This window comes from Ranitomeya imitator, chromosome 7 (assembly GCF_032444005.1).
Source record: "Ranitomeya imitator isolate aRanImi1 chromosome 7, aRanImi1.pri, whole genome shotgun sequence".
Lineage (NCBI taxonomy): Eukaryota > Metazoa > Chordata > Amphibia > Anura > Dendrobatidae > Ranitomeya > Ranitomeya imitator.
In genome coordinates, this window is record NC_091288.1 from 77491512 (window position 1) to 77514154 (window position 22643).

Sequence of the window (22643 nt, forward strand, 5' to 3'; positions counted from 1 at the left end):
TTTGAGCATGCTGCTACTTATGGTTCGACAGCCATTATTTCAGAGGCGTGTTTCACCTTCGAATCTGAGACTTCTTTTCCTCGGCATTTGTGTTAACAACCCCTGTGTGCACTTCTCACATGGCAATTTCATTTGGTAAATCTACTTAAAAAGTAAATACCCTGCCATATGTGTGAAATGTTATTATGTGTCCCCGTAGGTTAATATGTTATTGTCAGCTGCAGGTTGGAAAGCGTCTCGCAGGAGCTAGGGCTTTAGGGAAAAAAGCCACTTGTTTATTAACCCAGTCCTGCTGCTAAAGAGACCTGAAGAAGATTACCAATTGCAGGTTAACTCTCTACTGGGAACGTAAACCTAGTATTTAATCTCAGCCATTGTTTTCTTTTAGAAGTATTTTAACATGACTTTGATAAATGAGGCACATTCACGGCCAAACATCGGAGATTGTCTTGCTCCAGTTTTTTTTTTAATTCAAATAAATCAAATAATATAAAATGAATGAAATAAACTCTTACTTGCAGACTGCTCGTATAGAAAGATGCTTGGCGGTCATGGAGTAGTAATAGAGTCTGTCCACAAATGCATGGGGCATTAGTGGCTCACAATACATCCTATTTCATATGAAGACATATTTTCCTATCAGATTGCAATTGAAGCCAACACAAACAAATTGAGGCATTTTTCATCTGATGATATTCTCAACAACTAGGTGGAGAAGAATAACCCCACACAAAGCACCTTATGGTGGCTCGTAAGCCTCCCCGGCTCTGTAGTACAGCGGTGGATCTTGTTCGGTCTCCCTACAGCCTCCTTCTTTTGGCCCTGCTATGGACATAAGAGTAAAAGTTGATGCCATGATGAAAAGCCTGGTTACTTTGGCAATTTTGTGGCCTCATGGCTCGTATAATTGTTCTCATGCAAAACCATTTCTACCCAGACTGATAGTCTGCATGTGAAATATCACGGCATTACCTACTTTGATCCATATTCTGAATCAGGCTGGACTTTTATAAGTCAATAAGTGCCAAAAAAATGGCTGACATATGGGTTACAACCATCTGTATGTTGTGCGTTTTTTCATGGATCCAGTACAATTATTAACAAAGGAAAACGTATTTGGCCTTTTATTATTTATTATATTGTCTCTGCATAAAATGGATTTAATATGGATATTATACAGATGTAAAAAAAAGGAAATACAGATCGCATATACTGTATGTAAAGAAAATTGGAAACGTCGCATTCTGTTCCATTTACATAACAAAAATGAACAGCACATGGATGCCAACTGGGTGCCTTGCTATTTACACAGTTTATTATGCAAAAACTCCTTAAATTTTATTTTCATGTAAGTATAAAACAAATGACACATGGATTACGGAAACAGGCACACAACATGCGAGTGGATGAAAAACGGACCATCGCACAGATGGAAAAACTCTGTTTTTGTGGATGGAAAATGGACACGCATTTGTGAATAAGCACTTCTGTCCTCCACTTGCATGGCGATCATGCGCACTTTCTCCGGATACAGATGAGCGATGTACTCCACATGTACGCTATTATCTCCAAGAGTCCAGTAGAGAATTTTGCGCAAAAGGAAATGCTGGAAAGACAATAAGCGCAACACAGCGAAAGCGCAATATCCGAGTAGAAACAGGGAGTCAGAAAAGCAATTTATTCTCACCAGTTTGGTAAAAGGTTGCTGCAGATCCATGATGTGGAGTCTGCGCTGCCAGTGGTTGTAATTTTATGCAGACTTTAACACACTCATCATCTCCAGCCTAACATGTTTCATCACATAGTGAAGACGAGTGGGTTAAAATTGGCGCAAAATTACCACCACTGGCAGCACAGATTTTAGCTAACTCATCTCCAGCCTCACAGTAGAGACTTTTGACTGAACTTTCAATGATCATAGTGGAGCAATATGGAAGAGTTTGTCAGCACAAAATGACTGTTTAAATGGACTTGAGGTGCTTTGTGCGCCCTTGGCATGGCCAAAAAGTTCAGTGCACTTTCCCACTTACTTTAACTGTTCAAACCAGACTGAAGCGCTCAGTGCACCCTTGGCGTTGTCGAACAGTTTTGTGCTCCTTCCTCACCTACTTTTTGTCCATCTGTCTTCTCCATCCTCTTCTGTAATTGGTGACAGCTGTAGCTTCACACCGGATAGAAGATGACAGAGACTGAAGGAAAACAAGGCGTTAGGAATGTGTAGTGAACTGTTTGGCCACGCCATGGGTGCACGAGTGCATGTGCTTGGTTTGAATAGTCATTTCGTGCTTACAGACTACTTTTCAGATGAATGGCTCGTTTCTGCACATCATTATTTCTGTGTTACTTTAGTGATAGCGCTATTCTAATAATTCACTATGAAGCAGTCAGAAGCGATAAATACAGTCCTAGCAATGACTGCAAATGCTTGATGCTGCAAGGTGACCTCTATGCAGGCTGCTCCATCTTCTCCCTTGTGGGTTCAGCTTTAGACATCTGCTGAGCGGAGCCTGTAGCTGTGACTGCAATGAACTCCACTTAACAGGAGTAAAGAACACTCACAGCTCGTAACATAGTTACACAGAATTGTTTCACACATGCACAAAATGCCGAGCCAAGCCATAAATGGACGAGGTATCATCACTTTCTGCCACATCGCTGCCAGTTGTGGAGAGTGTGTAATACTATATGTACACTCCAAATTTGTTTCTTCTTTTATCTAAAGCAGCGGAACAGAGAGTCATGTATTTGCCAGTATGCTCGGTTCTGTGACACCTTGTCTTGTGATATGTAAATATCTTCTGTAAGATTTACATGATAAATGCAATGTTTCTGGGGTAGAATAACTCTATAATATGGCATCAGATGGAACAAGACGCAGCTTTTTTTTCTGTCAGATTCTGAAAATAATCTCTTGCCACCGTTTACAATTGGAGGCTCATGGCAGTCTGCCAGCACTAGAGGTACTAAGATTTCCTTTCCTTCACTTCAGAACATGCATTGCTCATGCATTTGGCTTGCTTGCTCTGCAGTGAAAAGCATCCTCATTGTCACACAGGTATGCAGTATAACAATCAGAACAGGAGCAGACAAAACAAGGGCAGACAGAACAGAAGCAGGCAGGACAGGAGCAGAGAGAACATGAGCAGACTGGACAGGAACAGGCAGGACAGGAGCAGACAGAACAGGAGCAAACAGAACAGGAGCAGACAGAACAAGAGCAGACAGAACAGGAGCAGACAGGAGCAGACAGGATAGGAGCTGACAGGTCAGGAGCAGACAGAACAGGAGCAGACAGAACAGGAACCAGACAGGACACAAGCAGACAGGACAGGAGCAGACAGAACAGAGGCAGACAGAACAAGAACAGACAGGACAGGAGCAGACAGGACAGGAGCAGACAGAACAGAGGCAGACAGAACAAGAGCAGACAGGACAGGAGCAGACAGGACAGGAGCTGACAGAACAGGCGCAGACAGGAGCAGAAAGAACAGAAGCAGACAGAACAGGAGCAGGCAGAACAGGATCAGTCAGAACTGGAGCAGTGAGAAAAGGAGCTGACAGAAGAGAAGCAGGCAGGACAGGAGCTGACAGACCTGGAGCTGACAGAACAGGAGCAGACAGGCAGGAGTAGAAAGAACAGGAGCAGCAGTACAGGAGCACACAGAACAGAACAGGCAAGACAGGAGCACAAAGGACAGGAGCAGACAGAACAGGAGCAGACAGGACAGGAGCACACAGAACAGAACAGGCAAGACAGGAGCAGACAAAACAGGGCAGGAGTAGGGAGGACAGGAGCAGATAGGAGCAGACAGGAAAGGTGCAGACAGGACAGGAGCAAACAGGACAGGAGCAGACAGGATAGGAGCAGACAGGACAAGAGCAGACAGAAAAAAAAACACAAACACTTTCTGTTATCTGTTGCTAGAGAAGGAGTACATATGACTTCAAGCCCTAGTGGCCAGAACTTTGGAATTATTTTGGTGGGCTAAACATGTCTTTTTGAATACAGATAGTATTCAATTTTGCTTAAGTCTGATGTCCAGATGCTGCGATATTTTTCACAGACAGATTCCGTCAGTGAAAAAAATCAGTCATCAGCACTACGTCATTAAATAGCAAGCACAGGTCAGTGTGCTGTCTGATAAAAAGTCGGATATCACTCGTCCAATTTATACTGTTGACTACACAAACCTTAAAGGAACCAGACCAGTGTTGATCAGCTGATTAGCTGACTGGCATCATTTTCAAAGTGGTTTTCTTGGTGAAACAACCCTTTAAATTAATGTATGCTTTAATTAGCTTGTATTTAAGCATGAAATACTTAGATGAATGTTGTGCAAAGCTACTGAATTTCTTTTCATCCTACCAACAATATATACGTCCTAAACCATAACGTGTACAGCATATAGCAGGAGACTGCAAGCAGAGGGGATAGGGTTAAAGCATTCTCTGCTTAGTGAATTTCAGCACAGGTGTTAATGACACGTTCCTATAACTGATATTAATTCTCCTTATTAGTCTAAGCGTTGTACTTGGGGTAGCAGCACGTACGTTCCCAGGCTCTTGGCTGTGTGGTCTTGTTGCAGTTGGAAGCTGAACTGAAACATCTGAGAAGCATTAATGGGATTATTCATGGCATGGCATCTAATCTTACCTTTTAGGTTCTGCTTCCTAAATCGCCATTGTTCTCGCCCATTGTGTCTAATGTGTGTGTCCTTCCATATGTCATCTCTAATGACTGCTACCCCAGGATAGGGGGATTTAAAGTGACATAAATATTATGAAATCAAAGTTGTTTTATTGCGGATTTACTCTGAAATGCAGAGCTCCCGAGCCAAAAGTGTTAGCAGGATTATCTATCCCTATGGACTTTTAAAAACCTTTCCTTCCAGAGTAAGGAAAGATTAAGTGTATAGTGCTAATACACTCGCTATCACTATAGAGTCCAGGTATCATTGCAGACCGTCTGAGTCTATAAGGAACAAGTACTTGCTGTAATATATGTAAATCCTGTATTATAAGATAGTCCCCAGGAATTTGGACTCTCGGAAGAAAAATGCATATCCTGGAACATTGTATCTAAGGCTACACAAACGAATGTACAAACAATATTAATATTAGACAAATCTACTAGCCCAAGAATCCAAAAATCCGGAGTACAATAAATCTTTAGGGAGTCCTGGTCATTTGTTTAAAAGTTTGACTCACCCATTTTTTTAGATAAATCTGTGGGAAAGCCCATGAAATCTTTGTAACAACTGATCTAGTCATAATGACATCTCCCTATAGGGTTTGTCAACAGAATTCTAAAAAATGTGCAAATTTTTGTGAATTTCAAAAGGGACAATATTTAGAAATGAAATGTTTTGTTCCCTAGTTGGGCCAGGTTAGTGCCATGTAAAGTTCGGGGTTCCTGTCGGGAACTTGGTGTCCGCTGCTGAACTCCGAACACGGAAGTCCATTTTACAGTTCGGTAGTTGAGTATTTGGTGCAGAAATTTCTTCTCCATTTCTGCATCTCTTGGCAGGAAAAATACAGAGTAAAAAAAGTGAATTTTTACCATGTTTTTGATGCGTTTTTGTTACCTTTTTTTTACAAGCATTTTTGTTGCAGATTTTTCCCCGCTCATTAGTATAGGTGAAATGTGCAGCAAAAACGCTGAAAGAATTAATATGTTGTAGATTTAAATCTGCTGCAAATCAGCAAGTCACAAATCAGAGGGAGCGTATAACAGAAACACGTCTCCACTTCTGTATTTATCACCCACTCCTGGTTTTGGCTTACAAATACTGATGTAAAATACTGACCAAATACTGAACGTGTGAACGTGGCCTAATGGTACCTCTATACAGAGCCACACACCTAGCTACAGAGCAGTATAATGTACATTATCGTATGGAATCACCATACATACTGTAGCTTTTCAGAGTCAGAGTTGCCAACTTGACTTTATATTTTTTTTCTGGATGTCGTATTAAAAAATCACACACAGACAATATTTTTTTGAGGACTCATTAGAAAACCATAATACGGTGAATGATTATGATTATAAGTGAAACATGTCTACAGCTCATAACTCTGATATGAGAACATCAGATGAGAACTACAGTCAAAATAATCTGTAGAAGTTTCTTCAGCTTAAAAAAAAAAAAATCACGGACGCTTTAAATATTTTTATTATGGAGAGGGTAATAGAGTGCACAATTTTTCCAAACAGTCCTGGAATTCCTGGACATTTGGTAATCCTACACTACGTGCCCTAAATGGAACTATCGGGAGGCCATATGATGCACACAAGCTCTGCGCACACCATATTTATCATATTTGTGAGGCCTAAAGCAGCATTTTTTTTAGTACTAGCAAGAATTATATTTTATTTCTAGCATTGATTATTGTAATCGTAGACTCACAGAGCTGTGGATCCAATAAAATAAAGAATGACATGTTGGCATAAATATGTATCATTCTCAATAACTTTGGTAATAATACCCATTTAGCAAAATATTTTAAGAATTTTTTTCATCAAAGCCGTGATATTTTACAACAGATAATGTTATTTCCTCATGTGCTATTCTGTGGAAATACCTATTCTGGTACATTGAATATTTTTCTGCAAAGCACTTAATCTACACAAGTTGATCAGCAGGAAATGATAATATATTTGAGATATTATTAGCGCAGAGCATTGCTGCAAAGCAGGTGACATGAACACTCAAGTTTATACGTTATTTTGTTTTTTTTAAACTGTATAAAGATCGGAATAGAATACAAATGTAGTGAATTTGCAGCAATAAAAGACTCTTGAACGAGATCGGTAGTACAAATTTGCCAGGCCTTGAATTCAGTTTCCAGGCGAACATAAGACTTATTGCATATTTGTGTTGCTTGAATACAGTGAACGGAAAGTGAAGTTTACAACATAGAGTACAATTACATTTTATACAAAAAAAATTATTTTTCAAACAGAAGGGATGCCAATTGTTGTAAATGATTTAAAGCCCGAGCGTTGGCAGAGAATCTACACACCAGGTTCTGAACCCCAACTCAGTTTTTGATACTTTGGCAAATCTCCCATATAGCAAAGTCTATATACATACAGAGCAGTAGGCACTCTATGGAGCTCCGTTGGGTACTACACTTGGAGATATTATAGAATATTCAATGCCTCTCAGATAAAAAAAAAAGCTCCATAAAACAATGGAGCCCTATAAAAGTCTTGGGGTACCATAGTATAGATCCATAAGGGGGTTTTCCCATGAACAAAGTACAGTTTAATTACGGTAATAGATCTTGGAATAATACTAATTTCCACAATTGGATGTGATTAAATAAAATGTTCCTGTGCTGAGATAATCTTATAAATGTGCCCCTGCAGTGTACTCTGTAATGGCTGTGTCTGACCGTATAGGGACATGGTCTGATCATACCACAGCTCCAGGGAAGGGTGGGAAGCAAAAGAGTATACAGACAGGACATAATGGATTCCCAGCTAATTCTTTCTGTGAGGTAAAACGTGGTTTTAAACAGGCAGGGAAGTGTTTTACCTCACAGAAAGTAGCAGCTGTGACCCATGCTGTAATATCTGTATCTTCTTTTGTGTCCTCCTCTGCCCAGGAGATGTGTTATTATGATCAGACCATGTTCCTGCACAGTCAGACACCACAGGGGCACATTTATAAGATTATCTCAGCAGCACAGGAACATTTTATTTAAACACATCCAATTGTGGAAATTATTATTATTCCAAGATCTATTGATTAAAATGTACTTTGTTCGTGGGAAACCCCTTGTAAAATTCAGAAGTTGTATAGAGCTTTTTCACAGAAATGTTGGCCTTGCACAGTGCTTTTTGGACAAAAAAGGTGAAAAAAGCTCATTATATTTTTCTGGTTTTCACATACATGTTCTATTCTTGTTTTTCACAGATTGCACTCATCCATTATAGCGTATGGGGCTGTTCACATTGATGGAGGGTAGTGCTGTCCGTTTTAGTTTTCTGTTTGCTAGGGGAAACTTGAAAGATCTCCATTACTTTTTTTTGCATATGAGAAAAACTGATGAAGTACTGGTTAAACACTGATGAAAATGTCATCAAGCACAGTGATGAATGAGGCCTAATGCAACATCTCCAATGCATTGTGGGTTGGCTATGGCCACCCCTTTGTTCTAAACAAGCCTTGTAAAATTGTAAAAAGCTTATGGTGGCCAATACGATATTTGTCTTACTCTTCTACTAACCTTTATTTTTAAATATCACTGTCAATTTACAATATCAATGCAGTTTTCTATACTTATTCCAATATACAATTCAACAAATTCTCCATATAGGAAGGAGAAAAGCTGAGGCATCCATAAGATAATAAAATGCACAATATTTTATTATAAATTTTTTTTTACATTAAAATTCAATTAACCAGCGGATTAAATCAATACAGTGGGAAACTAAATTAAAAACAAGCAACAATGGGCAAAAATGGAAAATAAAGCCAATGCATAGCACCTGAGCTATAGGAATATTCTAACGTAATTATGACCTTCAATTCCCAACCTAACAAACAATATTGAGTAACCTATAATAATTGCAGTAAAATAGAAAAATTGCTGCAGACCTATAGCAGTCCAAAGACGTGAAATAACAGCAAATACAATTACATAGGATGAGATAGGGGAATGATCATAAACCATTAGAACTAGAATCCAAATTATGAGAAAATGTACAAAAATCGCAAAAAAGTGCAATTACATTAGAATATTCCTATAGTTCAGGTGCTATGCAGTGGCTTTATTTTTTATTTTTGCACGTTGTTGCTTGTTTTTAATTTAGTTTCCCACTGTATTGATTTAATCCGCTGGTTAATCGAATTTTAATGTAAAAAAAAATTTCTAATAAAATATTGTACATTTTATTATCTTATGGATGCCTCGGTTTTTCTCCTTCCTATATGGAGAATTTGTTGAATTGATGTTGTCATTGAGGTTAACATACACCAGTTTGGGATATTGGTTATTTATTCCAATATACGCAGTATACGAAACAATATCTCCTTTATGTGGAATTATATTTATGTATAAAATTATAAGGGAATTTATTAGCTTCATGTGTCTCCATAGACGGTTCCACCAAATGGATGACATTTTTATTGTTTTGGACATAGGTAACAAGTTAGGCAACCAATATTGCATGACTCATTATGTTCTCTTTAGTCAGGACATTTGCTTTTTTTCATCCAGAAGAGAAACAATATTGGCTCATCAGTGAATAATCTATCAATCCATCCTCTGTCTGCCAAGGTTTAGTTAATATCCTTTTCTTGTTCTGTATTTTCTTCCAGAGCATGATCTCCTCCATTGTTAACAGCACATACTACGCCAATGTGTCAACTACTAAATGTCATGAATTTGGGAGATGGTATAAGAAGTTCAAGAAGATGAAAGGTAAATTTTGTTATCTTTTTTTCACTGTTCATTAATATATGCATTAAAGGGGTTGTCCAAGTAGTAGCATCTTTTGAATACCTCTGCCCCCCCAAAGTAAAGTAATAAGAGCTATACTCTTTTCAGGTGCCAGTGCCGTTCCAGTGGTGTTGTCACTGGGCTCTCCCATGACATTTTTATGTCACATCAATCAGCACAGGCTTCACTCTCACTTTTTTTGGGGAAAATTCAAAACATCCGAAGAGGGCAGCAGCTCTCACTTCCTCCAGATTTCAATTTCATGTAGGAGAGGAGAGTGAAGCCCATGCTAATCGGCCGCAGGGATTGCATGACATAACAATGTCACATGAGCCCCGGGAGAGTTAGTGCCAACACTGCTGGAACAGCACTGGCACCAAAGGTGAGTTAAAGGGTCATTATTTTATTGGGGGAAACATAGGTATTAAGATGGGGTTGTCCTAATAGTGTCCAACCCCTTCAAAATACATTTGTATGCTGCTTTTAATGGCTTGAGCATAGTTTTGAACTTATGTTTTATGTTTTATAGGACACCTCTTATATTCCCTTTCCTATCCATGTATCTGTTGAAGGCTAGAGTCCAAGTATCCACTAATACAACTGGAGTTACCAGTGGTAGTCACAGGACATATTGTACACCTAGACTTCATCAAAATTTTTCTCCAACACAAGCTTACAGTGTAGACTGAGTATTAAATTAATATCAACTTTAACATACCAAATATACTGAAGAGTTGCAAGCAAAGACTACAATTTCACACTACCACATCTGCAAAACAAAAGCCTTGATTCAAATGAGGTCAAGGATCCAGCAATGTTTTTCAGACATCGTCAATAAATACAATTTAACGAGACGCTCTTATTGGCTTTCTTATATCACATTGTTTCCTAAGCCAGCTCATGAACACAAGTGTATGAAGAGGGCGCAATGTGCTGAGTTGGGTAAACAGGATTTGCTTTTAATGGGTTCAAGTGCTTTTGATCTGCATACAAAGATTTAGGATCTTGTAAAAATGCAGGGGCCATGAGACATGGTAATATTAGAGTTGTTTTAGGAAAATACATCCCTTTCTAATCTCATGTGATAGGGAAATAATAGCTACTTTGTAGGCAATGGTCTATCAGACAAGCCATTGTTGTAGGAAACTGTTATTACCCCACTATCTGTCTTACTTCTTTAGGATTGTCTAACTTCAATGCATCCCTTTCCAGGTTGTCTAGCATTTCTCATTGTCAATGAAGGACAAAGGGCAGGTCTAGACATTTTTTTTTACTTTTATCTGTGTTGCAGCAGTTTTTTTTTATCCATACTGAACACGTTCATATTAAATTTGCAAAAGTGATTAGAGTGGCCAGGAAGAAGCGCTGACGTAAGGATCAGTGATCCCTATGTTCATTTTTACCCAGTTACAAAATCTATACAAAATAAAATATGTATGTGGCCGAAAAAAATCATCTGTAGATATTGTATATGACCTAATATGTATTAGGCCTCATTCACAAATCCGTGATTAGACAAGTACGTGAAAACATGGTACCAGTGTCATCAGTGTGTCATCAGCGTACAATCCGTGCGTCCACTTTTGCCATCAGTGTTTTTCATGGATGGATAAATAAATAAATTAGGAAGCTTCTCCTACACTTTACAATGTTATTATTATTATTATTATTATTTATTATTATAGCGCCATTTATTCCATGGCGCTTTACATGTGAGGAGGGGTATACATAATAAAACAAGTACAATAATGACAATGTTAATTATGACAGCACACGGATGACGCACGGATGGCATCTGTATGGTGTACGTGATTTTCACAGACCCATAGACTTGCATTGGCCCTTTTCATCTGTGATACCGGAAAAAATGCACATGTCTTTGTGAGTTTTGCATGGACACATGGTCCTTGAAAAAACAACAATGTGTGGATAGCATCAAAAGTTATAACATTTTATCTGCGAAAAAACGGATGCAACATAGACGTGTGACGCGAACGTGTGAATGAGGCGTAAAAGTCTGTCTACACCTTCTTTATACAGTCATCGAGGTGGTTTTGAGAACCTTGCTGTTCACTTAAAACACTGTCCTGCAGCCAGGTAGGGACTGGGGCTGAAATTCAGCCCTGGCATTTGAAATCACACAGGCCCATGTCGTCCCCGTACCCAAGCACCAGCTGAAATATATTATTAATATTACTCTGGATGGAGGAAAGGAAGATTTTCTACAACACCAATATTTGTAATACCTGTTGCCTGCTGGGGTAAGTGACGGAGTCAGCGACTTTGTGCTCCATCACAACTCTTAACAGTATTGGTGTCTTGAGAACACCGATTCTGTTAACAATGAAGCAGACAAGGCAGCCCATGACCAGACAGGCCCTTCTGGCATTTGCCAGAATTGCCAGATGGCCAGTCCGGCCCTGCCTGCAGCACTCACTTTTGGAGTAATAAGCACTCAGCTCCAGCATTGCGCATGTACATGGTAGTGTACGGGCTCATAGACTTACTATTAAGTCTGTACACTGCTCAGGGCACCAGTCAGTGCAGAAGATAAGCACATCTGTCTCCTGAAACAAGTGCTTCTGGTTTTAAACGGTCGGTGGGGATATCAAGATAAGTACCCCCAATAATCCGCTGGAAGTTTAAGGTCCCCATACACAATAACATACTAAATATACTAAAACAATAACAATAACAATAACATACTAAACATACTAAAAAACATACTAAACAAACTAAAACAATAACAATAACATACTAAACATACTAAAAAACATACTAAACTTACTAAAACATACTAAACATACATACTAAACATACATACTAAACATACTAACATACTAAAGTTGCCATTTTCGCCTGTCAATCACGCTGGTCAAATGGGCGTGGTTAAATCCCTGTTTCTCTCCCCCCCGCTCCTCGGCGTGTCTGACGTAAATTCGATCTGTGAATCGCACAGATCGCGCTCTTTTTTGGCAATTGCGCAGTGCATTCTGCTCTTGCGCATTATGCTTTGCCCAACTGTGGACATAGCATAGAGCACATCACTGTGCATGTGGTGCATGCGCAGTGATGTGCTCTATGCTATGCCCACAGTTGGGCAAAGCATAATGCGCAGGTGCAAGAGCAGAATGCACTGCGCAACTGCAAAAAAAGAGCGCGATCTGTGCGATTCACAGATCGAATTTATGTCAGACACGCCGAGGAGCGGGGGGGAGAGAAGCAGGGATTTAACCAAAACGGGGTGACAGGTTCCCTTTAACGTTTTCTATTCAGAAGTCCTCATAAATAAGGGACATGAATGCTGTTTGATGGGTGACAAATCTACATTAAATAAACATAAAAAAGTGCAGAAAGTGTTAGATATACATTTTTTAAAAATTTCCTAGACAATAATTACTATCCCTTATCATGCTTCTGGAATAGATGTGGAAGAGAACCAAGAGACTATTGAGTGCATTACTGCAGCTTTACAAAGGCTTTGTCTCCATAGCCCAAACTTTGCGCATTGTGCTATGGTGCACTCCCGGCTGTGATAAATACAGTGGGGCAAAAAAGTATTTAGTCAGTTAGCAATAGTGCAAGTTCCACCACTTAAAAAGATGAGAGGCGTCTGTAATTTACATCATAGGTAGACCTCAACTATGGGAGACAAACTGAGAAAAAAAAATCCAGAAAATCACATTGTCTGTTTTTTTAACATTTTATTTGCATATTATGGTGGAAAATAAGTATTTGGTCAGAAACAAAATTTCATCTCAATACTTTGTAATATATCCTTTGTTGGCAATGACAGAGGTCAAACGTTTTCTGTAAGTCTTCCCAAGGTTGCCACACACTGTTGTTGGTATGTTGGCCCATTCCTCCATGCATATCTCCTCTAGAGCAGTGATGTTTTTGGCTTTTCGCTTGGCAACACGGACTTTCAACTCCCTCCAAAGGTTTTCTATAGGGTTGAGATCTGGAGACTGGCTAGGCCACTCCAGGACCTTGAAATGCTTCTTACGAAGCCACTCCTTCGTTGCCCTGGCGGTGTGCTTTGGATCATTGTCATGTTGAAAGACCCAGCCACGTTTCATCTTCAATGCCCTTGCTGATGGAAGGAGGTTTGCACTCAAAATCTCACGATACATGGCCCCATTCATTCTTTCATGTACCCGGATCAGTCGTCCTGGCCCCTTTGCAGAGAAACAGCCCCAGAGCATGATGTTTCTACCACCATGCTTTACAGTAGGTATGGTGTTTGATGGATGCAACTCAGTATTCTTTTTCCTCCAAACACGACAAGTTGTGTTTCTACCAAACAGTTCCAGTTTGGTTTCATCAGACCATAGGACACTCTCCCAAAACTCCTCTGGATCATCCAAATGCTCTCTAGCAAACTTCAGACGGGCCCGGACATGTACTGGCTTAAGCAGTGGGACACGTCTGGCACTGCAGGATCTGAGTCCATGGTGGCGTAGTGTGTTACTTATGGTAGGCCTTGTTACATTGGTCCCAGCTCTCTGCAGTTCATTCACTAGGTCCCCCCGCGTGGTTCTGGGATTTTTGCTCACCGTTCTTGTGATCATTCTGACCCCACGGGGTGGGATTTTGCGTGGAGCCCCAGATCGAGGGAGATTATCAGTGGTCTTGTATGTCTTCCATTTTCTAATTATTGCTCCCACTGTTGATTTCTTCACTCCAAGCTGGTTGGCTATTGCAGATTCAGTCTTCCCAGCCTGGTGCAGGGCTACAATTTTGTTTCTGGTGTCCTTTGACAGCTCTTTGGTCTTCACCATAGTGGAGTTTGGAGTCAGACGGTTTGAGGGTGTGCACAGGTGTCTTTTTATACTGATAACAAGTTTAAACAGGTGCCATTACTACAGGTAATGAGTGGAGGAAAGAGGAGACTCTTAAAGAAGAAGTTACAGGTCTGTGAGAGCCAGAAATCTTGATTGTTTGTTTCTGACCAAATACTTATTTTCCACCATAATATGCAAAAAAATGATAAAAAAACAGACAATGTGATTTTCTGGATTTTTTTTTCTCAGTTTGTCTCCCATAGTTGAGGTCTACCTATGATGTAAATTACAGACGCCTCTCATCTTTTTAAGTGGTGGAACTTGCACTATTGCTGACTGACTAAATACTTTTTTGCCCCACTGTATATGCTTACTAATGCTTGAAACACTGGAGCGCTGTCTTTCATCTGTGGATATAGTTGTCTTAATATGTGTTATAATAATCCTAATTTATGACAGTCTTAATCCAAATCTATTTTAACTATAGGCTGACATCTGTAAAAAATGCACGGGTTGTGATAGGATATGTGTCTAGTGCTATATGTAGAAATATCACATTTCTTGCTTAGCTATAGCTGCACATTGTAAATGCTAGAAGGATTTATTAATTTCACAGCACATAGGATTTTTAATAGTACACTTATTTTCAGTAAGGTGACGTATTTATATTGTCACCAGATTTCACAAAACAAACTGCATACACTATAAAATTTATCTTTTATACCCGATGACACTGATGTACTTACTTTATATACAGATTTAAAAATAACTATATTCCTGATATAAAATTATGCATTTTATGAGTTCAGGTATAGAAAGAGAGAGCTTATAAGTCTAAGTCTATTCAGTTTCTGGCCACCCAGGTGGACTGACAGTTGCAGCTTGCAGTGAACAGTGAGAGATCTTAGGCCTCTTTCACACTTCAGTTATTTGGCGTCAGTCTAAAACCGCCATTTTCCTCAAATAACGGATCCGTCAATTTTTTTTGACGGATCCGTTATTTTCCCATAGACTTGCATTAGCGACGGATTGTGAGGGATTGTGATCCGTTCCATCCGCCATGCGACGGATCCATCGAAATTTGGCGGACGTTTTCTGAAAATAGACGGACATTGATACGTTTTTTGTCAACACCGAAATGGCGGATCGCGACTGATCCGTCGCGTCCACCATTCCATAGAATGGCCGCCTATGGGCGACGGATCTGCCGCAATTGTTTTTTCGACAGATCCGTCGCCCCAATCCGTTTTTTCAATTGCGCATGCTCCGAAAAGTAGATACTTTTCCCAGACAACCCCCAAGTAACGGATCCGTCAAAAAAACGGATCCGTTAGAACCGTTTTCTCAACAATTGTGACGGATCCGTCAATCCGTCACTATGTCGGTAGTGACTGACGCCAAACAACTGAAATGTGAAAGAGGCCTTAGCGAGGAGGAGGGACACTGAGGAGCTGTCAGTTAGGTTAGGTGGACAGAGAATGAGGCAAACTTTCAGAAAGGATTCTAAAGCCATGGATTGTCAAGTCAAGTACAGAGTAATTATTGGTAGCTAGCTCTGATTTCATCAGTTTAATCTCTTAAATGCTGCTGTCAAGCAAAAGATCAGCATTTAACTGGCTTCAACATAGTGGTTGTCACTTCTGAATTTGTTTGGTACCCCACATAAAGAGATCACGAAGAACTGCCTTCTGAAAGCCCCCATGTCTGCCCATGGCTGGGCTTTGTAGGAGATTGTCAATTTTATACATTGGCATGGTGGTCAAGTGATTGCAGGTTCACGTTCCTTAACCCCTTCATGACCGGAGCTTTTTTGCTTTTGCGTTTTCGTTTTTCGCTCCCCTTCTCACCAGAGCCATAAATTTTTTATTTTTCCATCAATACGGTCATGTGAGGTCTTATTTTCTGTGGAACGAGTTGTACTTTTGAACGACATCATTGGTTTTACCATGTCGTGTACTAGAAACTGGGAAAAAAATTCCAAGTGCGGTGAAATTGCAAAAAAGTGCAATCCCACACTTGTTTTTTGTTTGTTTGTTTTTTTTTTGCAAAAAAACTAACTGCTAAAACTCACCTGCCATTATGATTCTCCAGGTCATTATGAGTTCATGGACACCAAACATGTCTAGGTTCTTTTTTATCTTAGTAATGAAAAAAAATTCCAAACTTTGCTAAACAAAAAAAGCCCTATTTTCCGATACCCTTGGCTTCTCCATTTTTCGTGATCTCGGGTCGGGTGGGGGCTTATTTTTTGCATGTCGAGATGACGTTTTTAATTATACCCTTTTGGTGCAGATATGATCTTTTGATCATTCGTTATTGCATTTTAATGCAATGTCGCGGCGAGCAAAAAAACGTAATTCTGGCGTTTTTACTTTTTTTTATCGCTACACGGTTTAGCGATCAGGTTAATCTTTTTTTTATTGATAGATCGGGCGATTCTGAATGCAGTGATACCAAATATGTGTAGGGTTGATTTTATTTTTATTGTTTTATTTTGAATGGGGCGAAAGGGGGGTGATTTCAACTTTTAATTATTTATTTATATTTAATATTTTTAAACACATTTTTTTCCTTTTGCCATGCTTCAATAGCCTCCATGAGAGGCTAGAAGCTGGCATAGCCTGATCGGCTCTGCTACATAGAGGTGATGCTCAGATCGCCTCTATGTAGTATAATTGCTGACTTGTTATGAGCGCCGAACACTGGGTGGCGCTCACAGCAATCCGGCAGTGACAACCATATAGGTCTCCAGGAGACCGCTGGGTTGTCATGCCGACACATCGGTCACCCGCGATCAAGTGATGCGGGTCACCGTTGTGCATATTTCCCACGCAATTGCTGGAAGCGCCATTTCAATGCCGCTGTCAGCGTTTGACAGTGGCATTTAACTAGTTAATAGCCGTGGGTGGATCGCAATTCCACCCACAGCTATTGTGAGCACATGTCCCCTGAAAAATGTGGGCTCAGCGCTGGAGCCCACATCAAAGGGAGGGAGTCTGACATTGGCGCATTATTACGCCCGATGTCGGAAAGGGGTTAAAGAGGTTAACTAAAAGTCTAAATACAATTTAAGCTATATAAAAAAGAAAACAATATAAAAATAAAAATATTAAAGTTTTAATGGAATCTGTCAGAAAGTTTGTTATATATTATCTGACAGCAGCATGATGTAGAGACAGAGACCCTGATTCCAGTGATGTATCGCTTTGTTTACTAGGTGCAGCAGTTATAATAGAGTCACAGTTTTCTCTGCTGCAGATTTAGCAGAGCTCAGTCATTGAGCGGTGTGTAATACCACAGCTCTCTGCTAATCAGTGCTGGGGTTATAGTTGGACTAGCAGGCGCGAGGACAGATGTTGGTTAGTGATGATCGCTTGCTGATAAAATACTGATTGTACTGAAACAGTCCTGTGAGTGACACATCACTGTAATCAGCCCTTTGTACCCAAATATTAATAGCAAAATGTAAAAAAATCAAAAAAGATTAACATATTTGGTATTGCTGCAAGCGTTATTGCCCAAACTAATACAACATAAAATGATTTATCCAGTATAGTAAACATTGAAATAGGAAAAAAATCTAGAATTGTATTTTTTCGGTCATCACAATTCTCCCACTAAAAATGCAATAAAAAGTGCTCAAAATGTTGCATGTACCCTAAAATGGTATCAATTAAAATGTCAGCTCGATGTGAATAAAACAAGATTTCATGCAGGTGCATCGATACTAAAAACTTACGGGGCTCAGAAAATGATGACACAAAGCAATTTTTTTCTGAAATTCTTTGAACACTAAAATATATTATTAAAACGTTATAAGTTTGGTACAATATGAAATCTTACTGACTGGTAGTATCTTGTTGTCAGGTCATTTGAATTGCACAATGAACGCCTTAAAACAAAACCCATAAAACAATAGCGGAATTGTGGGGTTTATTTCACTATTTCACAGCACTTGGAATCTCTTTCTTCTGTTTTAGTGGATAATATGACAAAATGAATGATGTCATTCAAACCTACAACTTGTCCCCTCAAAAAAAGACTATGTTGACGGAAAAATAAAAAAGTTATGTGCCTCTTGGAAGTCAATAAGGGTTAACCCCTTAACGACCGCCAATATGCATTAGAACGGTGGTGGTTAAGGGGCCTTAATCCCTCATTCTCAATTGCGACAGTAGTATTTATGTTGTTTCAAGGGGATTCACAAGACCGCCTTAGTAAACATCAGACCCCCTGCCGTGCGCTGAAATATTAGTATTCCCCAACATATGGTTATCGGCCTACTCAGTAGAAGTTGCACAACTAATTTTTGGGTCCATTTTCTCCTGTTAGCCTTGAGAAAATAAAAAAAAATTGGGACTAAAAGTAAATTTTTGTGGTTAAAATGTGATTATGTTTTATTTTCACAGCTCTACATTATAATCTTCTGTGATGCACCTGGGGGTTCAAGGTGCTCTCCTTAAGTAGTCTTGTTTCAAAAATAGGGTCACTTGTGGGGGGTTTCTACTGTTTAGGTACATCAGGGGCTCTCCAAACACGACATGCAATCCTCTCTCGATTCCAGACATGTTTGTGTTCAAAAAGTCAAACAGTGCTCCTTCCCTTCTGAGCCCTGCCGTTCACCCTAATAGTAGTTTTCCCCCACATATGGGGTATCAGCGTACTAAGGAGAAATTGCACAACAATTTTTAGGGTCCATTTTCTCTTGTTACTTTTGTGAAATTAACATTAACATATTTGGATCGAAAGTAAAAATGTTGTGAAAAAATTTAAATGTTTAATTTATTTTCTCTGAAACACCAAAAGGGTTAATAAACATCTTGAATGTGGTTTTGAGGACTTTGACAAGTGCAGTTTTTAGAATAGTGTCACTTTTTGGATATTTTCTGTCATATAGGCCCCCAAAGTCACTTCAAATGTGAGGTGGTCTCTAAAAAAATGGTTTTGGAAATTTTGTTGAAAAAATGAGAAATCACTGGTCAACTTTTAACCCTTATAACTTCCTAACAATACAATATGTTTAAAAAATGATGGGGATGTAAAGTAAACATGTGGGAAATGTTATTTGTTAACTATTTTGGGTAATATAACTTTCGTAGTTCAGAGCATAAGAATTAAATTTTGAAAATTGCTAATTTTTTTACATTTTCGCCAAATTTCCGATATTTTCACAAAAGTCATATCGAACAAAGTTTACCACTATTATGAAGAACAATGTGTCACTTAAAAACATTCTCAGAATCAGTGTGATTTGTTGAAGCATTCCAAAGTTATTACCACATAAAGTGACAGTGGTCAGAATTGTAAAATTTGGCCTGGTCATTAAGGAATTAAAGCAAACTGTCCCTTAAAAATAGGCACAGCGTGGTGGTGTCCCTCTGCTGAGACCTCCAGTCATCACCAGTTATCTGTAGGATATCTTGTCAGTAAAACCCCCATTAATATTAAACTGAAGTAGGCTTGGTCCGCACTCTAGCGTGTATTGGTGCGCTAGCCAACCGATTATCAGAGGAGAAGTCGTTTGGTTATGTCTGGTTTCAGACTGCTGATCGCATTGTTCTCTCAGAGATAATCCACTGGCAGAGATGTCTGTTGGCGGCTTTTTCATGGAGAACGCAGGAGCGCTTGACCGAATGAATGCTCCAGTGTAAGAGAGAGATGGTCAAGATGGCTGTCAGGCGAATGATCGGCCAAAGTATCGTTCAGCTGACAACCATCTAATGTGATTGTTGGCACTTAAGTGTTCCATTTTTTCTTAAACACTACCGCAGGGGAAAAAAAGCATTACCTTGTGTTAATTAAAATGAATGTAACACAGGACAGGCAGGTCCTCCTGTGTTGGAGATGTCTTTTAGAATACAATGTAGGAGAACATGGTCAAATTCTGCGCTGCTGAATCATGTAGTCCAAAGGTGTTATTAAAAGTGGTCTTTATTCAACGTGTTTCTGAGTTTCAAAGAACTCCTTCATCAGGATGCACCACATAAGAATTCTTATGTGGTAAATCCTGATGAAGGAGTTCTTTGAAACTCAGAAACGCGTTGAATAAAGACCACTTTTAATAATAGCTTTGGACTACATGATTCAGCAGCGCAGAATTTGACCACGTTCTCCTACATTGTATGGATTGTATGGATCAATGGCCGGTCCCTTGTGGATCTGTGGATTTGCGGCAGCAAATCTCTCCAATGCTTGTCTTAATCTCAGATAAAACCCTATTGGGCTATTTTCCTCCAACAGTTTTTATAGGAGATGTCTTTTAGAGATTCCATCTAACATTTTTCATCTAGGTGAAAACTAAAGACACTAATGCCAGAACTTTGCTGCCTTATTTGTAGGTTAATGTGATCCATAATGCACGGTGGGGTCAATTGTCCAATGAATCTAGTACTGAATCGATGGTATAACTTAGGTATATGAAAATGTTTTTTATTTTTTTTTACTGGATATGCCTTTTAAATATTGTCCAGTGGTAATAACAATATATGAAGCAGAGAAGATTCTGATGCACGAAATAAAAAGAAAATGGTTGTGGACGTGTAAATATTTCAGAAATAATATGATGGGGATTAGGGCATTTTTTTCTTCTCGAATCAAAAATTAGCAGTGGTAATTGATATACAGGAGACAATTATCACACTCCATATTTTCTGATGTAAAGACCAATGTATAGCTTAGCAATGCAAGGAAGTATTTTATGTGTGTTGCTATTTTAGGCTTGGGACATCTGTCTTAATAAAGTATTCTCCTTTTCCTAGTTGAACGAGATAATTTAACAGATTACTGCGTACTGGGTCAACGACCAACACACCTATCGAATATAAACCAGTTGGCAAGCCTAGGAAAGAGCAATGAACAAGCTCCTCACAGCCCACTACATCACAGCACCCCGATTAGAAGTCAAGTACCAGCCTTGCAACCAATAATGAGCCCTGGACTGTTGTCTCCTCAGCTCAGTCCTTCATTGGTACGGCAGCAAATAGCTATGGCACACTTAATAAACCAGCAGATAGCTGTCAGCAGACTTTTAGCTCATCAACATCCTCAAGCCATCAACCAGCAGTTTCTAAATCATCCACCAATTCCAAGACCTGTCAAACCAGTGGAAACCACCAACTCATCAGTAGAAGTGTCTCCAGACATCTACCAACAAGTCCGAGATGAGCTGAAAAGGGCAAGCGTGTCTCAAGCTGTTTTTGCAAGAGTGGCCTTCAATCGTACACAGGTAAATTTTACTATTTTACACCAGATTATGAAACTCTACCCAGGAATATCTGTTATATGTGCAGGAAAGACATGAATTTGTTCACCTAAATGATGACATGCATGTCCCCTATTTAACACCTGTACACTCGAAAATGTACATCCCATTAAGAACTTCCTAGATCTCAGTATTGCTCATTTACTTGAGCAGATCTGCATGAATGGAAATACCCAAGGGAAATTTCATTTCAAGATAAGATGAGACGTTTTAGAAAATTCTAATGTAGGTCATAGGATGTGAAGTGTAATTCAAGAATTAGGAGAAATTTTAATCAAGCTTTATGGTGCATTTTTCATGATGTATTACTTTTCATGCTGATGGATGTACTGAAAAGCATAGCACTGTACAGTATAGAAGCTCAATAATTAGACCATATGGATTAATCTTTAATGAGTACTTAGGCTAACATTAGAATAAGTCACATAGTCATCTTTTAAAATATGAATTTTAGCTGTTTTTACTTGACTATAATTAGGACCTCTGTGTTTTGTTTGCATTTTTTAAGTAAATATATATGCTACATTAATGGCCTAGATTGATCTGTATACAAGTGCGCTATTGAGTGCACAGTTTCTCCCTTGCTCCCCGGTGCTCGGCTTCTCCATGGAGCTGAGCAAAGTAGTAAATTACTGTAAATAAGAAACCAGTATGGGTTGTCTGGTGCCACCAGCTTCCCTTGCCTGTTCACTAGGAAGCCATTTTCAAGCAAAAAATGCTAAATAGTACATCTTATTTTCTAAAAATTCAGTACCATGTAATAATAGTAATGTTACAACAATTTATAAATCAATTGTAAGTGCAATTATTTTTCAGTTTTTACCCAAATTGCTAAATATTTATAAGTGCTGTTTATCCAAATCATTAACCCATTTAGGATCATACAAGATAAATAAAATTACTGACAGCCAGGATGATGAGGAGAAGACAAAAGTAAGGTATAACATTTTTCTTTTCCAGCGTCTAAGTCGCTGCTTTTAGTGGACATGGCGGTCATGTGCCCCCTAGTATGTCAGAGCTGCTGTGTCTTAACAGTCCTACAACAGCTCTGCCAGCAATCAATGAAACAAAATCTTGAGAGTAGTGTGCTAGATGTTTGACTAAAAGAACACATTCGCACTGGATAAAAGTTGTACACACCCAGT

General features: G+C 39.2%; 1 protein-coding gene across 3 annotated transcripts in view; it reads left to right on the forward strand.

The window, feature by feature from the left end:
* Positions 1–22643, forward strand: part of SATB2 (SATB homeobox 2) — a 218899-nt gene that overhangs the window by 79064 nt on the left and 117192 nt on the right. For all 3 annotated transcript variants that reach the window (XM_069733543.1, XM_069733545.1, XM_069733544.1), the window contains exons 6-7: positions 9333–9435; positions 20996–21462. In XM_069733543.1, coding sequence (XP_069589644.1) covers positions 9333–9435; positions 20996–21462 — 570 coding nt within the window. The remainder of the gene's footprint in view (positions 1–9332; positions 9436–20995; positions 21463–22643) is intronic.